Source organism: Aureobasidium melanogenum, assembly GCF_000721775.1.
Source record: "Aureobasidium melanogenum CBS 110374 unplaced genomic scaffold scaffold_24, whole genome shotgun sequence".
Taxonomy (NCBI): Eukaryota; Fungi; Ascomycota; class Dothideomycetes; order Dothideales; family Saccotheciaceae; genus Aureobasidium; species Aureobasidium melanogenum.
Window position 1 is genome coordinate 389,428 of NW_024470076.1, and position 15,660 is coordinate 405,087.

The 15,660-nt window shown below is 49.8% G+C and overlaps 5 protein-coding genes across 5 annotated transcripts; 4 read left to right on the forward strand and 1 right to left on the reverse strand.

Moving 5' to 3' along the window:
- Positions 1-207: 207 nt before the first annotated feature.
- On the forward strand, positions 208-1,086 carry M437DRAFT_56433 (uncharacterized protein; the record flags this gene model as incomplete). Its single annotated transcript, XM_041023053.1, has 1 exon — positions 208-1,086. The coding sequence occupies one exon, from the start codon at positions 208-210 to the stop codon at positions 1,084-1,086; it is 879 nt and encodes a 292-aa protein (XP_040876701.1).
- A 507-nt stretch (positions 1,087-1,593) lies between these two features.
- Positions 1,594-3,213, reverse strand: M437DRAFT_56642 (mannan endo-1,6-alpha-mannosidase; the record flags this gene model as incomplete). Its single annotated transcript, XM_041023086.1, has 6 exons — positions 1,594-1,631; positions 1,684-1,769; positions 1,822-1,874; positions 1,929-2,169; positions 2,221-3,073; positions 3,123-3,213. 6 exons carry the CDS (start codon positions 3,211-3,213, stop codon positions 1,594-1,596), a joined length of 1,362 nt encoding a protein of 453 aa, XP_040876702.1.
- Positions 3,214-4,917: 1,704 nt separating this feature from the next.
- On the forward strand, positions 4,918-5,386 carry M437DRAFT_56442 (synaptobrevin; the record flags this gene model as incomplete). The annotated part of the gene is made up of 3 exons (XM_041023054.1): positions 4,918-5,010; positions 5,070-5,301; positions 5,364-5,386. 3 exons carry the CDS (start codon positions 4,918-4,920, stop codon positions 5,384-5,386), a joined length of 348 nt encoding a protein of 115 aa, XP_040876703.1.
- Positions 5,387-6,343: 957 nt separating this feature from the next.
- Positions 6,344-8,436, forward strand: M437DRAFT_68997 (uncharacterized protein; the record flags this gene model as incomplete). Its single annotated transcript, XM_041025205.1, has 4 exons — positions 6,344-6,632; positions 6,686-7,579; positions 7,695-8,243; positions 8,393-8,436. The coding sequence occupies 4 exons, from the start codon at positions 6,344-6,346 to the stop codon at positions 8,434-8,436; spliced, it is 1,776 nt and encodes a 591-aa protein (XP_040876704.1).
- A 1,936-nt stretch (positions 8,437-10,372) lies between these two features.
- On the forward strand, positions 10,373-15,217 carry M437DRAFT_56294 (aminophospholipid-translocating P4-type ATPase; the record flags this gene model as incomplete). The annotated part of the gene is made up of 5 exons (XM_041023029.1): positions 10,373-10,816; positions 10,869-13,856; positions 13,909-14,138; positions 14,188-14,929; positions 15,011-15,217. The coding sequence occupies 5 exons, from the start codon at positions 10,373-10,375 to the stop codon at positions 15,215-15,217; spliced, it is 4,611 nt and encodes a 1,536-aa protein (XP_040876705.1).
- Between the last annotated feature and the right edge of the window lie 443 nt (positions 15,218-15,660).

A 15,660-nucleotide genomic window follows, 5' to 3' on the forward strand; every position in this document is an offset into this window, starting at 1 on the left:
GAAAGTTGGACAGGTCGATCAGATACTCACGGACTCATGATAGCGACATACTCTGATTTGAATGTTTCAAACCACTTTTGATGTTGCTGTCGATGGTATACTTTGGGGGCAGGGTGGTACTGTCAATGAGAAATGACTTGTCTGCAGCTCAACTCAAATTACTTCCTCCTAAGCCGAGCTCATATCCTCCCACAACACACATACACAATGAATAATCTACGGAATAACTCCACGAGGAGTCTGCGACTCGTTCGCCAAATCCGAAACGCATCGACCCCGAGCCAAACCTCCAACGCAAAACCATCCATCTTCCGCAGATACCGCGGCATTATACTATGGACATCAGTCGGCCTGGCAGTAGGCGGCACAACCGGCACGATGATCTCGCACACAATCGCTCCTCCACCGCATCCGCTACCAGGCACACACGAAGATGGGATCCTCATACAAGACCTCAACAACCGTATCGACAACGAGTTCAAAGTCAAGGTGCTGCGAGGAAAGTGCACTGCTGTAGCAGCGAGCTTGCGCGGCGATGAAGGCGTCTGGCGTGAACTAGACCCCCAGACCCTGAATGGCTCGTTGATGAAAGATTCATTAGCGGGTGCCCGTTCGCTGGGCGTCCAACGTGTATTTTGGAACGAGAAAGAGCATGAATTGGTTGCCGTGGTGTGGTTCGGAGGTGCCATGTCTGGATGGCCTGGCGTTGCACATGGAGGCGGCATTGCGACTGTTCTTGCGGACAAAATGGCACTGGCTGCTCGTCTTGCAAAAGGCATTGACCCCGCGCAGGACTCTTCCCATGGTCCCTCGGAACCGACGCGTGTGGATATAACATACAAAAAGCCTACATATGCTAATGCTTTTTACGTCGTGCGTGCCGTGCCCAGGTACGGCGCTTTCGAGACCTCGTCGCCCAATGACATGGAGGTTGATGTTCAGCTCGAAACCTTGGATGGCACGGTTTGCGTGCTGGTCAAGGGTGCTGTTCCCGTTTCTGAGGGCGAAGGTGTCGTCAAATCTTCTATCAAGAGTTTCACTCCTGCAAAGTCGTGGCTCGGCTGGACTTCTCGATCAGATACTTGAGCAAGCTCAACGAGTTTCAAGCTGAAAACAACAATGTTGCAAGCAGGACGAGATTGAGTTTCCTGCTGGACGACTACCCAAGCTCAAATCATCAGTCTTGAATATAAGAAACCACTTCGATCATCAAAACGCCCACAACCCTTGGCGCAAACATGAGTATTTAGCTCAGCGATGCAGACGAAGTTTGCAGTCGAATGATCTTCGTCTGGATGAAATAAACACTACATAGCATATCTCGATTAAGGATAGCAGGCATTGCAGAAGTTGCAAGAATCAATGTGGTAGAACAGAAAAACAGACCCCTATGTGTAAATCATCACACTTGACAACGCCTCAGAATCCTTGTGAAGGACCCGTATCCGAATACTCCGTTACCCATCCTCCCAGACCCATGTCGCATTATTGTACACGATGTGCATGTACTATTAGACCTCTTTCAGTATCGATCATGCAATCATCCACCTGTGAAATGTTAGTCGAGCGAACGTTGAATGGCCGCGAGACGACTTACCATGCTCCTCCGATGAGAGCCACTAGAATCAGCGCTTGAAGATGTTAGCATGTTGTCTCTCGAAAGCAAGTCATTTGAAGACAAACCTGTGATAATGCCAGCACCAGCCCTATCACTGGTTTGAATGGGATCGGGTGTGGCAATGGGATTCGAGTCGCCTCCGGTTCCAGCACTGAAGAAACTGGTTAGCCACAATGCAGATAGTTCTGAGAACTACTACTCACTTAGGATTGCCTTGTGAGGTTCCGCCGGTCGAGTTGGACACAGGCCCTTGAACCTAGAGAGTATTAGTGCAAGAACGTTCCAAGCGGCTCGTGAGCCAAGGACATACTCTGTCAATGAGGTTGGATTGGATGACCTCGAGAGCGGACATTTGTTGACCAACACCCGTAGCTCCATCCCAGACCCCGTTGTTCCACCATCTGGTTCCGCATGTTGTGCCGTCTTCTCCACCACTACAAGACAGAGCTGCAGCTTGGGCGGATGCTGCGAGATAAGGCTTGATGTCGTCGTACAGCCATGGCGCGACCTTGGTGGAAGCGGCCATCCAGCGTGACAAGTAGGCTTTGAAACTGCTCATAATCAATCGATGCACGACTTGGACGTCACATCTTGAATCTTACCTGAGTTGATCGACATTGCAGTTGTTGTTCGGTTCACAGGCCACCTCGAACATGATAAGTCCATCTCCCTGACCACCTTGGTTGGTGAAGAAGACATGGGTTGCGTTCCAAATGCCAAGGGTGCGCTCTCTCCAGAGATCGCTCTGGGTGAGGTTCCACATGGTGGCAGATCCGAGAAGGAAGACACCAGCATTGTAGGACCACTGGATATGGTTGATCTGAGTGCAGTTGATCTTGTCATCGCTACCGTCATAGAAATAGTAGTCATCACTCATCAGGCCGATGGCGTGAGTCCAGTCGAAAGCTCTCTCGGCCCACTCAGCATAAGTCTGATTGCCAGTATAAGCAGCAAGGCGTGCAGCCATATTGAAGAAAGCGCCGTTGGAGATAGTGTTCTTGTAGTCGAAGCCGTTATTGAAGGTGAAAATCTGCCATCTCAAGCCTCCACCGCATGTCGTGGTGTCCCATCGGAGAGCTTGACTGTTGAAGACAGCCTGAGCTAGAGCGAGCCACTGAGGCTGGTCGGCAGGAGGGTTTGGGAACTTGAGCTCGGCGGCAGACATGGCAGCCATGCCCCAAAAAGCTTGATCGTCATTACCAAGCGACTTGCTCTGGTTGCTGGGCATGTAGTTGTCTTTGTCGCCGACTTGGAAGAGCATGGCTTGGGTGATGACATCGTTATAACTGGTATCGCCGGTGTAGTACCAGTAGTCGATCAGAGAGCCAAACATGGCGCCTGCTTCCCACCAGTAGTATGGACCTGGAAGTAATCCAGGAATGCCACCAGTCACGTTTCCGTTGTAGAATTTCATCATGCCAAAGGCAATAGTAGAGGCGGCCGTTTTGATCGAGTCTGTGCTGGTTAGTTTCTTTGCATATATGTGACATGAAGAAGCGCTTACCCTCGCTCGTCAGATCAACAGTGATGGCGGCACATGGCAGTATTGCAAAGGCGGCACATGAAAGACCGGACAGTATTGACGAAGGACGCATGGCGATTACAGTAATGTATGGTGTGTAAGTGAATTAGACCAGGCACGCGCCGTCGACAGGCGTTTGACGCTGATGATAGAGATAAATGTTGGAAGGAGACCAGTGATGGAAATTGAGGTTGTTGCGATACAGCAGATGAGCGAATTAGACAGTTATTCGGGGCATCCAACACCGTTTAACCAGGTTTGTGATGGAGTTCAGAATTCGATAGTGACGTCGATCGAAGACAGGGAGAGCTGAAGGCGGCAAACAGTGAGAGGTGTGCCGACAGATGGTTCTGATGAGCACAAAGATAAGGCACGAGAGACAACGAGTCTGGGTCGAGGAAATGGATGTTGAGCGAGGGTGGTCACAGTGGTGATTACAGTATGATGGCGGAGAAGGTCAATTCAAGGAAGGGAAACAGAGCAGCGCCAGCATGAGCGTGATGCATCTAATAGTCTAGAAATCGGGCAGCGCACGGATGGAGATGGCCTTCTAAAATACTTCTGGGCGCCAATCAGCTGCTCCATCAGCCAAGATCCCCACGCTGGACAGGTGCCCTCCGCACACTAGTGTCTGGAAGAACCCACCTGCCGTCGCTTCTCCAAATCCTATGCTGCATCACATGCGACCTTCCATCGTGCATCTCTCCCTTGGAATCTTGAAATCGTCTTGCCCGACTACACGATTGTAGAGGCTGTGAGTTTATACCTGCACATGGGAGCCAATTTCGGGGTTTCTGGGAGCACAAGAGTTAGACGCGTATGGCCCAAGACTTGACACGAGAGGATTGCAGGTGGCGCCGAGGCTGACAAGAAGAATGGTAGTCGCCAAGCACCCGGCGTTGCTCGCACAAGAAGTTTTTTGTCATAAGTGTACTGTTGCCGATGCAGAAGTAACTCGCTAGCTGTAGAGGCAGTGCAGTGCAGTACAGTGCAGTGCGTCTTCCCCTGATGTTTATACTGTTCAATTAGATGATAGCACAGCGAACCGCTGTCTTGAGACTTGCGGCTCGAGTGTTGAGACACCTCAGCAACCACATATTTGCACGTGACGCATGAATAGTCAGCCAAGCCTGCCGGAATCTTTTACCAGCCGCAAGCCGGCGACGGTCGTTTTTACCATGATGGTTGTTGCCGTCAGCGGCTTACATCCTCGCGATACGTACAAAAGAGCCAGAGACTCTGAGAGTGACTGCTCTCGATGCTTTAGGCCGACAATGAAATGAATATTGGTGCAAGATGGGCGGTCTAAAGGTGAAACGAAGCACAAAGATGTGCAAAAGAAATCAATAGCAAACAGGATGGGCCTCAAGCAACCAGGACTGCCATCGGAGACATGGACGGGACAGCATGCGAGAGAGGCGAGAACAAGACAGTTTAGACAAGAGACCAAATTTGAATGTTGAGAGCTGTGACAGAGTCGTTGGTATTTTTGGGTAGGCAGCGAGATTCGCGAATGGTCTGACGAGTTTGGGTTTGGTTTTGTCGTCGTTGCACCGCCCCAGCCACATCGTGGTCGCGGCGGTTTGAGCTTCTGTCAACCTCCGCCGACCGGCGACCGACTCTCATCTTTCCGTCACGATCTCAATAACTTCATCTTCACGCACCCACAACCTCGCTCTACAACAATCTCAAATCTTCTGCCTGCGCTTTCGCTACCTCTCGTACAACCTAGCCAACACTTCGTCTCGCCATCAATCACACCGCCCACATCGCCACAATGTCCGAGCAGCCTTACGACCCCTACATCCCTTCTGGCCAGGCCGGCGGCGCCAGCAGAGATGGCAACCAGCGTACTGCTGCCCTCCAAGCCGTACGTCGCTTCTGGGATCCTACGCCGCACGTGCATACAGCGACTAACAGACTGCCCAGGAAATCGACTCGACCGTTAACGTCATGCGCAACAACATCAACAAGGTCTCGGAGCGCGGTGAACGCCTCGACAGTTTGCAAGACAAGACCGACAACCTGGCCGTCTCGGCGCAAGGCTTCAGACGTGGTGCCAACAGAGTCAGAAAGCAGATGTGGTGGAAGGATATGAAGATGAGAATGTGCCTGATCATTGGCATCATCCTCTTGCTCGTCGTCATCATCGTTCCCAGTGGTATGTCAAACTCGCCCTCATTTTCCTGCTTTGTACAAGTTCAGTCTGCTAATACGGTACAGTCGTCGCAACAAAACATCACTAGAGCGCACCGTCCTCGACACGCCTTGACGATATGATTTTGCAAGCCTGCGAAGCCTCTGACCAAGAGGATCGCCTATTATACCTCTCTGCCACGATTCCCCTTGTCTGTTCGAATCCTCCCGATACCACGACATGCCCCGACTGCACTTAACGAACTGGCGCATCAAGGAGCATCTGCTGATCTGTTTCTTGACCTCACGATTGTTTTTTCCGCCTCTGCACTAGCCAAAGGCTCTTATACGTGTAGTAATATGACTGCTTTCTCTTCATCACTTCCTCTTCCCTCCTTCACTAGGTGATTCCAGTTGCATTTTTCGTAAAACGCTGATAGATAGCTGTCAGAAGCCGTAATCATGTCATGTCCGAACAAGACCTTCTGATGGCTATCACTCGGTCTCTGAATATCGAGCAGTTTCAAAGTCACAGCGACTGGATCTAGCATGTAGAGAGGTCAACTGACGATTTCATCGGACTACGACTCGACTGACCTTACGAAGGAAGTCACAGCATTCTTGCTCCGTGAATCAGCCTCTGACTGTGGACGAACACTCATAACGATATTGTCACAGCTGCTACGATGCCCTCTTGCTTCACTACCTCAGGTCTAATCACTCAGCTCAGCTCCGACTGCTTTTCACTCTGACCTTTGGCTGCTCTATAAGTTCGTCCGCTATCGAGGACCTCAACCCTTCCTTCTACCTCATCCTCCCAACCTCATACATCCGTTCATCCTCCCAACCTCATACATCCGTTCAACAAGGTAGGTAATCCAAGCACTGTCTCTCACCCCACCATCACCTATCCCTTCCTTACTCGTGGCTTCACACCTATCTCTATTGATACTACGCCACCAGCAAAGACGCAACCTCTACTGTTCATACACACTTTCCCTCCTTCGTGCTCAACATCTCTTTTTTCACATTCGATTATTCCTACGCTGCATGAGTTCTCAATCATCATGGCCACTTCCCTTGAAACAACCGAAGCTTGGTTGCAAAGGTTAAAGCGCACATCTTCAGGACTGAGAAGAACCTGCCAAGACATACGCATTCAAGTCATCAAAGAGTTGGGGGAAAAGGAGCACATCCTTGCTCTCGAGATCAAGAGGAAACTCGAGCAAAATCAGGAACTATCAGAGAGTGAACGAGCCTATATCGAAAGACCGACTCGAGGGAAGCATTCAGACTATAAGTTGAGCAAAACACACCATGGTTGTCTGAATGCAGCTGCGATCTCCAAGCTTGATGGTATGTTCTTCATGATGTTAGTGAATTACGGCGATGCTAACGACACTCATCAGAGTATAGTGACAAGGCTCCATTCATCATGTTCAGAACTTCTACCCTTCTTGGGAACAGGCCCACAAATGGCTTCACAACACAAGATCTATTCGTGCCTAGCGCTTATCTCATGAGAGATCTGCCTTCCAGAGAAGGCAGAGATGAAACCTACTGGATTCGAACAAACATGGTCGATATCCCGCTGCAGGAACTCAGAGTCATGTTGGGACATCATCTGCTTTGGCGAGACAGAATACAAGATGAGCTCCTATCCTATACGGTATCCTATCTCTTTGCCGTAGTTCACTTGTATCTACGCCATCTCAAAGGCCAGGAAATTGGGAGTATTGCGATGATCAACCGCACGCGAGCTTTGCAGCCGGAAGAGTGGTATATGGAGGAAATGTGGCCTCAGACATACAAGCCAGCCAAATTCTATGCCGCCACCGATCTTTGCGACTACACCGGGGTATACTTTGATCATGAATGGCAGTGTCAAAGAGACTTGCCTGGTCTGCATCCTCGAAAAACCAATCATGAGTTCATCACCCATGGTCCAATCAAGTATCCGCAAAATGACAGACTAAAGCAAGCAGCTTGGGCCGACCTCGTTTCAGCTGGATTGTTCAAGCTTGTGCCTGAGTTGAAGGTCGATGAAAATTCCAGAGCCGCAGGTCTTTACACGGTTCTAAGATACATTCGTACTTCCAGCTACAACCACGTCCGTACGACGACCGAAGAGGAGCTTGAGATTGCGCAGAAAATCGCTTGGTTGCACACACGTGTGCAGCCGGGCAAAGAACAGGAGAAGAGCCGACCAAATCTGTGGATACTCCTCCATGCACTTACCTTCCGCAAGAGAGCAGCAGGCGATCTGTTGTTTCGAGGACTGATTCGCAGACTTGGCTACACTCGTAAGTCTGTCCTTCTATGTCCTGATGACCGTCGTTTTCTGACTATGGGGATGCACAACTGAATATGGCGAAACTATTATTAAGTATTCGTGTCACTGACTTGCGACGTTTTTAGGACAAGATCTCGATGAGAACCTCCACGCAACTTTCGGAGAGTGTCCTTCCAACTTACCTGAGTTGCACTCTCTGTATCATCTCGCAGTCGATGTCCGAGCTGTAGTTGGTGGACAGCCGCTGAACGTTCTGGTGCTGACAAGCACTTACACGAAAATGTCTCTTCCCGAAGATTTCAAAGACAACGATGCAGCCTATGACAAGCTTTGCACGCCCAAGTTGACTGAGGGGAGCAATGACGGCTACGAGATCAAAGGAAACTGCAGTGATCCATGTCGCTGCAGTCGTTGGGGCCCGACTTACAAGCGCAAGAGAGCTAAAGAAGCGGTTCAACTTGAGCAGTCTGACAACGCAGACGAGCCCTCGGATGATCAAGCCGGAGCCTCAAGTCAGACAAAACGCAGCAAATTCAAGAGTTCTGCTTTTTGGGAAGAGCATGAAGAGCATGCGGAGGTTGAACACCAAATTCACCATCTGGACGAACATCAATCTCATCATCTAAGCGGATACCTGCAGGACCTGTTCGACACCGAACCCGCCGAGTCTCTTGGTAAGTCACCACCATCCCTCCTATTACCATCACGCAAAGACCATCAGTCGAAACAAACAAGTGACTCACAGTCACAGAGACATTCCACGCATGAAGAGCTCAACACTATGCTTCTCACCTACAAATACGTGAGCAAAACCAATTACTAGGTAGTCATTCGAGACAGGACAAAGATATAAACAGACGACATTAGGAGGAAGATCAGGAGAAATTCCATAGCACACAACGATATCTGAAGAAAGTCTTCCAACATTTTCTTTCTGCCACGTCAAGTGTGTCGCATGTGTGCTGTAGCAAACCACACAGGAGTTTTAATGTGATCCTACGTGAGATGTAGGTTACAATCAATGGAAGACGTGATATCCACCGAGTGGCTCTACCAGAGAACGCACTGCAGACACATGACGGGGCTCAAGACAATCATGCATTTGTATAGCTCAGCTATCGGTGCAAGTCATTGCGAGATGAGCCCGAGAGCGTCAAATCCAACGAAGAAGCAGGGATTTTGTAAAGTTGTCAGCTTGCGGCTGTGAAACTGCACATCCTTCCAGAAAAGCGCAAAGTGTCTACGGACGCTGATCGTCTGATATGATTTCACTTACCGTAGGCTCATTTTGATTGGAACTGCGCAGTTTCAAAGCAAACACCACTAGACACTATTGAAACAGAAGGATCTGCGATTACAATCACCGTTGGGAGGTTTCCTGGGTTGCTGGAGATTTATCAAATAATTCATCAAGCATATCATCAAGTCAGGTTGCTCTGGCAGCACAACAGGGTCATCCCCGCTTCCGAGATTATCGTGAGCAGAGAGCTCCAAGACCATACAAGTCGTTGTTGTATAATTGTTGTATGCACAGTTATTTAAATTCGGGTGCAAGTTTTGCATTGAGCAATAAAGGCATGTTCCCAGATGTGTCCAGATGCAGTGCAATAAATATACATCAGATCTGCTTCTCCACGTTCGATTGCGTAAAGGAGGGCGAACAAATTGCAAGGACGTTAATAGTCTAGTGATCAACCTCGTGCCGGCAAAAATCAGATTGATGAACAAGCGGTTGTCGTAATGCTTTCCATTCTGATTCAGCAAGTAGGAGGACAGCTGTATGGCTACGGAAGTTTGGTGCGCGCTTCCAACATCCATTCTGCAAGGCTTTCAGTCTCGCTTCGGGTGGATGCATCTTGCAAGCCATGAATGTCTTCCTAGGGCGAAGAATGTGGGTCTCGTACCGGCATACTCAGCCATGCGAAAAAACGATCAACGCGCAAAGTTCGTGTTCAGCTACTCGGAGATTCCAGTAGGGTTAAAACATGCCAAGTAAATTGCGGCGTTTGATGAGATATTATTTATGGCTGCCAAAGACGTTACACATGAGAAAGCAGCATGGGTGTTGCAGGGATGGAAAGCAGACACATCATCGAGCTCGGATGTGGTCCGAAGAATTGTATGAGTATCTGGTCAATAAGGTTGAAAAACTGGAAAAAAGTGGCTCTATGAGCGAGCAGTCTTTTCACAACGAAAGGTAGAGTCGTCAGGCCGCTCTCTCGTAAGCATCGGCGTTAAGTGAGGGCCGCACGGCTTCGGAGGATCCGGTAGCCGTGCCCGTTGCGAGGGAGGTGGGAGGAGCAGCGAGAAGGAGCAACCGGCCAAGCAGCCCCTACTCAGCATCCAATACAACAGAAACCACCTAAGCCGCGCGAGCGCAAACATTCATCTGACAATCACCAAGTGTCGTCGGTCGTCGAGAACTGAAAAGATCAAGCCCGCTCTGACGGAGATCGCTCGTTGAGTGGAGCGCAGTTCGATCAGACTGTTGCAAGGGAAAGTCGTCATTACATTTCTTTGGACTCGCGTTTCCAGACGCTCTGCCGCGTTGGACACATCCGCCGCTTTCCTTCCCTTCCACCACACTCACTCGCATCTTCCTAGCCCGACACAGTCTGGACAGACATCCTCCGACTTCTGTCGCCTCTTTCGCTCCCCTCATTCTGGTATCGCATGCTTGTAGGCTCTAAGCAGCGAGCCTGATCCTGGCTCTTGAGGCTCATCTGGACGCCTCGGCGACCACCTTTGATGGTCGACATCGGACAATCACTTACTACTTTGCCTCGACTATCTATAATTCACCATGGCCATCCAACCGTACCAGGAAGACAATGAGGCTTCCTCTGGACCCCTAGACACCGCTCCTGCAAAACGACTACGCTGGGCTACTCAGAGAGTGGCCGGCTCTCAAGGCCGCACGAAACGCCAATCAATTCTTAGACGTCTCTCCCACAACAAGCGCTCGAACGATGACTCCGCCAAGCGAGAATCAAATGGAACTGACCTTGAATCTGTGCCCGAGGGCTCCGAGGCTTCGACCGAGCAGCCCGGTGCCGGTCGCCGCGTCTTCTTCAACATGCCACTACCTGAGGATGCACGCGACGAAGAAGGACACCCCATCACTCAATTCGTGCGAAACAAGATTCGCACCGCAAAGTACACCCCCATCAGTTTCATACCCAAGAATTTGTGGTTCCAGTTTCACAACATCGCCAATATCTATTTCTTGTTCATCATTATCCTCTCGGTACGTAACCTTCCCTGTACCCTTCGGATTCATACTGATTAGCCCTTGTCAGATCTTCCCCATCTTTGGCGCCTCAAATCCTGGTCTCAGTGCTGTACCGCTGATCGTTATCGTGACCATCACCGCAATCAAAGATGCAATCGAGGATTGGAGAAGAACAGTTCTCGACAACGAACTCAACAACGCCCCCGCTCACCGTCTTGTGGACTGGGAAAATGTGAATACAGCAGAGGACCGAATCTCGTTGTGGCGAAAGTTCAAGAAAGCAAATACCCGAGCCATCACTTTTGTCTGGCATCTTTGGAAGAACCGCAAAGAGTCCAAAGCCGAAAAGCGGAATTCCCAAAAAGATAGAGCCTTGGATGAGGTAGACACCAGACGACCATCCATGTACTCTCAGCGCATGTCTGTGGCTTCCATGGCTACCGAGGAGCCTGGCGCCATGGAAATGACACCAGTACATTCTCCAATGCCAGCTTCGGCCATGGAGGGAAGCAAAGAGATGGATCTGGGTGATCACATTAGAAAATCTCTCGAGAACGATGCACTTAAACCTGGCGATGCCACTCAAGTTGTTGAAATCGCAAAGGATCCTACCGACCCTCATGCGCCTATTCCGAAGCGATTCTACGGTAACATCATCAACCCCAACAAACCCACCGGAAAAGCGCGGTTCAAGAAGGATTGTTGGAAGAACGTGCAAGTCGGAGACTTCGTGAGACTCTACAACGAAGAATCCATTCCTGCAGACATCGTCGTCTTGTCGACCTCTGACCCTGATGGAGCTTGTTATGTGGAGACCAAGAACTTGGATGGAGAGACCAATCTGAAGGTCCGACAGGCTCTACACTGCGGTCAGAAGGTCAAGAGAGCTCGTGACTGTGAACGGGCTGAGTTTGTTCTGGAGAGTGAACCACCTCACGCCAATCTTTACTCCTACAGCGGAGCTGTTCGATGGAAGCAATACGGTAGTAAGAACTCGGATGCTGAAGCTGCTGACATGGCCGAACCTGTTTCCATCAATAACATGTTGCTCCGAGGCTGTTCCATTCGCAATACCGAGTGGGTCTTGGGTATCGTCGTCTTCACTGGAGAAGAGACCAAGATCATGCTCAACTCTGGTATCACCCCTACGAAGCGCGCACAGATCTCGAAGGACCTGAATTGGAACGTCATCTACAACTTCATCATCCTGTTCTTCATGTGTCTTATCTCGGCCGTAGTGCAAGGCACTACCTGGGGCAAAGGCGACGAATCACTCGACTTTTTCGAATTTGGCTCCTACGGCGGTACGCCAGGTCTCAACGGCTTCATCACATTCTGGGCAGCCATCATTCTCTTCCAAAACTTGGTGCCCATCTCTCTCTACATCACACTGGAGATTATCCGTACTGCTCAGGCCTTCTTCATCTACAGTGACACTTTCATGTACTATGCGCCAGTCGATTATCCCTGCACCCCCAAATCCTGGAACATTTCCGATGACCTTGGTCAGATTGAGTACATCTTCTCTGACAAGACCGGCACATTGACCCAGAATGTCATGGAGTTTAAAAAGGTCACGATCAACGGTGTGCCCTATGGAGAAGCATATACCGAAGCTCTGGCCGGCATGCAGAAACGACAAGGAATTGACACTGATGCTGAAGGGGCTAAAGCTCGTGTTCAGATAGCTCGCGCTAAAGTCAGAATGCTCGAGGACTTACGCAAGCTGCATGACAACCCTTACCTTCTGGACGAAAACGTTACCTTTGTTGCGCCCGATTATGTCTCCGACTTGACTGGAGCATCTGGACCTGAACAGAAAGCAGCCAATGAGTATTTCATGCTTGCGCTTGCGCTCTGCCACACTGTGATTACTGAGCGTACCCCTGGTGATCCGCCAAAGTTGGAGTTCAAAGCACAATCGCCTGATGAGGCTGCACTCGTTGCAACAGCCAGGGACTGTGGCTTCACAGTTCTGGGTCGCTCAAATGACGGAATCATCGTCAACGTTCTCGGTGAGGAGCGCCAGTACACTGTTCTCAATATCTTGGAGTTCAACTCATCCAGAAAACGCATGAGTGCTATCGTGCGAATGCCCAACGGAAAGATTGTTCTCTTCTGCAAAGGTGCTGACAGCATCATTTACTCAAGACTGAAGAAGGGTGAACAGCAAGCCTTGAGAAAGACCACTGCTGACCATCTTGAGATGTTTGCTCGAGAGGGTTTGCGTACGCTGTGCATTGCTCAAAGAGAACTCGACGAGGAGGAGTACCAAATTTGGAGCAAACAACATGATATCGCTGCAGCAGCTATTCAGAACCGTGAGGAGAAGCTCGAAGAAGTTTCCGACGCCATCGAGCGTGACCTCACTCTTCTTGGAGGAACTGCCATCGAAGACAGACTTCAAGATGGTGTGCCCGACGCAATTCAGCTCCTTGCTCAGGCAGGTATCAAGCTATGGGTCTTGACGGGAGACAAGGTCGAGACAGCCATCAACATCGGGTTCTCCTGCAACCTGCTGGGTAATGACATGGATCTCATCGTTTTGAATGTTCAAGACGAGAATCTAGCTAGTGCTGAAGCAGAACTCGACAAGAACTTGGCTATCTTCGGTAAGACTGGATCTGATGAGGAACTCATGGCTGCAAAGAAGAATCACGAACCGCCAGCACCAACTCACGCTGTTGTCATCGATGGTGAGACGTTGAAACTTATGCTTGACGACAGACTGAGACAGAAGTTCCTGCTCTTGTGCAAGGAATGTAAATCAGTCTTATGTTGTCGTGTCAGTCCCAGTCAGAAGGCTGCCGTTGTTGGCATGGTCAAGAATGGCCTCGATGTCATGACGTTGGCCATTGGAGACGGTGCCAACGACGTTGCTATGATTCAGAAGGCTCACGTCGGTGTTGGTATCGCTGGTGAGGAAGGCAGACAAGCAGTGATGTCCTCTGACTATGCGATTGGTCAATTCAGATTCCTTACGAGGCTTGTTCTTGTCCACGGACGTTGGTCTTACCGCCGACTTGCCGAAACCATTGCAAATTTCTTCTACAAGGTATGTTGTTGCTTTCGCTATTTACATCGATTTATCACTAACATTCTCAAAGAACATCATCTGGACTTTCGCTCTCTTCTGGTATCAGATCTATGCCAACTTCGATTGTTCATACATTTTCGACTACTCGTACATTCTACTTTACAACCTGGCTTTCACCTCTCTACCGGTCATTCTGATGGGTATCTTGGACCAGGATGTCGACGACAAAGTGTCCCTTGCAGTGCCCCAGCTTTACAGGCGTGGAATTGAGAGAAAGGAGTGGACACAGCTCAAGTTCTGGTATGGTGAAATGAATTCAGATCTGATGCTCGAGCTAATGATATGACAGGACATACATGGTTGATGGTTTCTACCAGTCGCTCATTTGCTTTTTCCTTCCGTACCTCCTTTTCCAGCCAGCCAATTTCAACACCGAGTCAGGCCGAAACGTCAACGACTATCAACGCATTGGTGTGTACATTGCAAACTCCATTGTCGTGGTGGCCAACGTCTATATATTGATGAACGCCTACCGATGGGATTGGTTCTTCACACTCATTACAACAATTTCTATTCTGCTTATCTGGACCTGGACTGGTATCTACTCCTCATTCACCGTTGGCTTCACATTCTACAAGGCGGGTGCTGAAGCCTATGGAGCTCTAAGTTTCTGGGCGCTAACGATGATGGTGATTGTCGTTGCTCTACTCCCTCGCTTTGCCGCAAAGTCTTTCCAGAAGATCTTCATGCCTCGCGACATTGATGTCATCCGTGAACAGGTCAGACAAGGCAAATTTGACTATCTCAAGAACGTGGATCCACAAGATTTGGACGATGTTAGTCCTCCCTCTCAAGAGAAAGTGTCAGATTCTACTTCAAGCTCCGAGATAAGCAAGCCTTCAGGAGCACAGAGACTTGCTCACAAGTTGTCCCACAACAGAGTCCCGACAGAAGACGAGCGCCCAATATATCCGCCTTCAATAGCAGCAACGGCAACGACCCGCAATGCTAGATCACACAACGGCAGCGATGGTACCGATTACACTGGACATCGTTCTTCCATTGAGCGGACGTTCCCTGCGGTCGGACAAGTGACATCTCGTCCATCCGAAGACTTTGGGCACAGCCCGATAGATTTCTACCGACCTCCAGTCATCGCTGGGGGCTTTGAGTCACCTGCACCACGACCGAGTTACGACCGACCAAGGCCTTCCTTCGATCGGTTGAGAGCCAGTATGGACTACGAAAGGACTCGGCCATCCTTTGAGAGCTCGCGAGACTTCACCAGTGCGGCGTATCTATCGCGGGTTGAAAGCAGCCATACACCTGCTGGAACACCTGCTGCGGTGGACCGAAAAGACATTGGTTACGCCATGTAACAAGGAGCGTGGTGTGAGCGCCGTTTGTACAAAAGGCTAGGAGCGAAGGCGTTATGTCTTTCGGGTGTCTTGATTAATGTCTGTTTCACATGGCGTACTGCTTGGTTGTGGTTTTGATGATTTTGGATTTTGCATAGATTTGATTCGACTTAGTTAAGATTCCCTGCTGTCATTCTTTGAGACAAAGCGTTTGCCTTGGCCTGTTGATAGGTTTTGAATATCATCGATTTATCGTTCTGTCTGACTTGTTGCGAAATGGTTCATGAGTTGCATGTCTTGGCGTGAAGTGTTTTGATGTGAAAACAGCCCGCGCGGCGAGACAAGAGGCAACGTGACACCAGAGCATGCCACGCTGAAACTTGTCTTTTCATTGATTGAAGTTCCCAGCAGCGCCCGACTGATGACAGGCGATAAAGTTCGCTGTGACCGCGTCGACTCTTCAT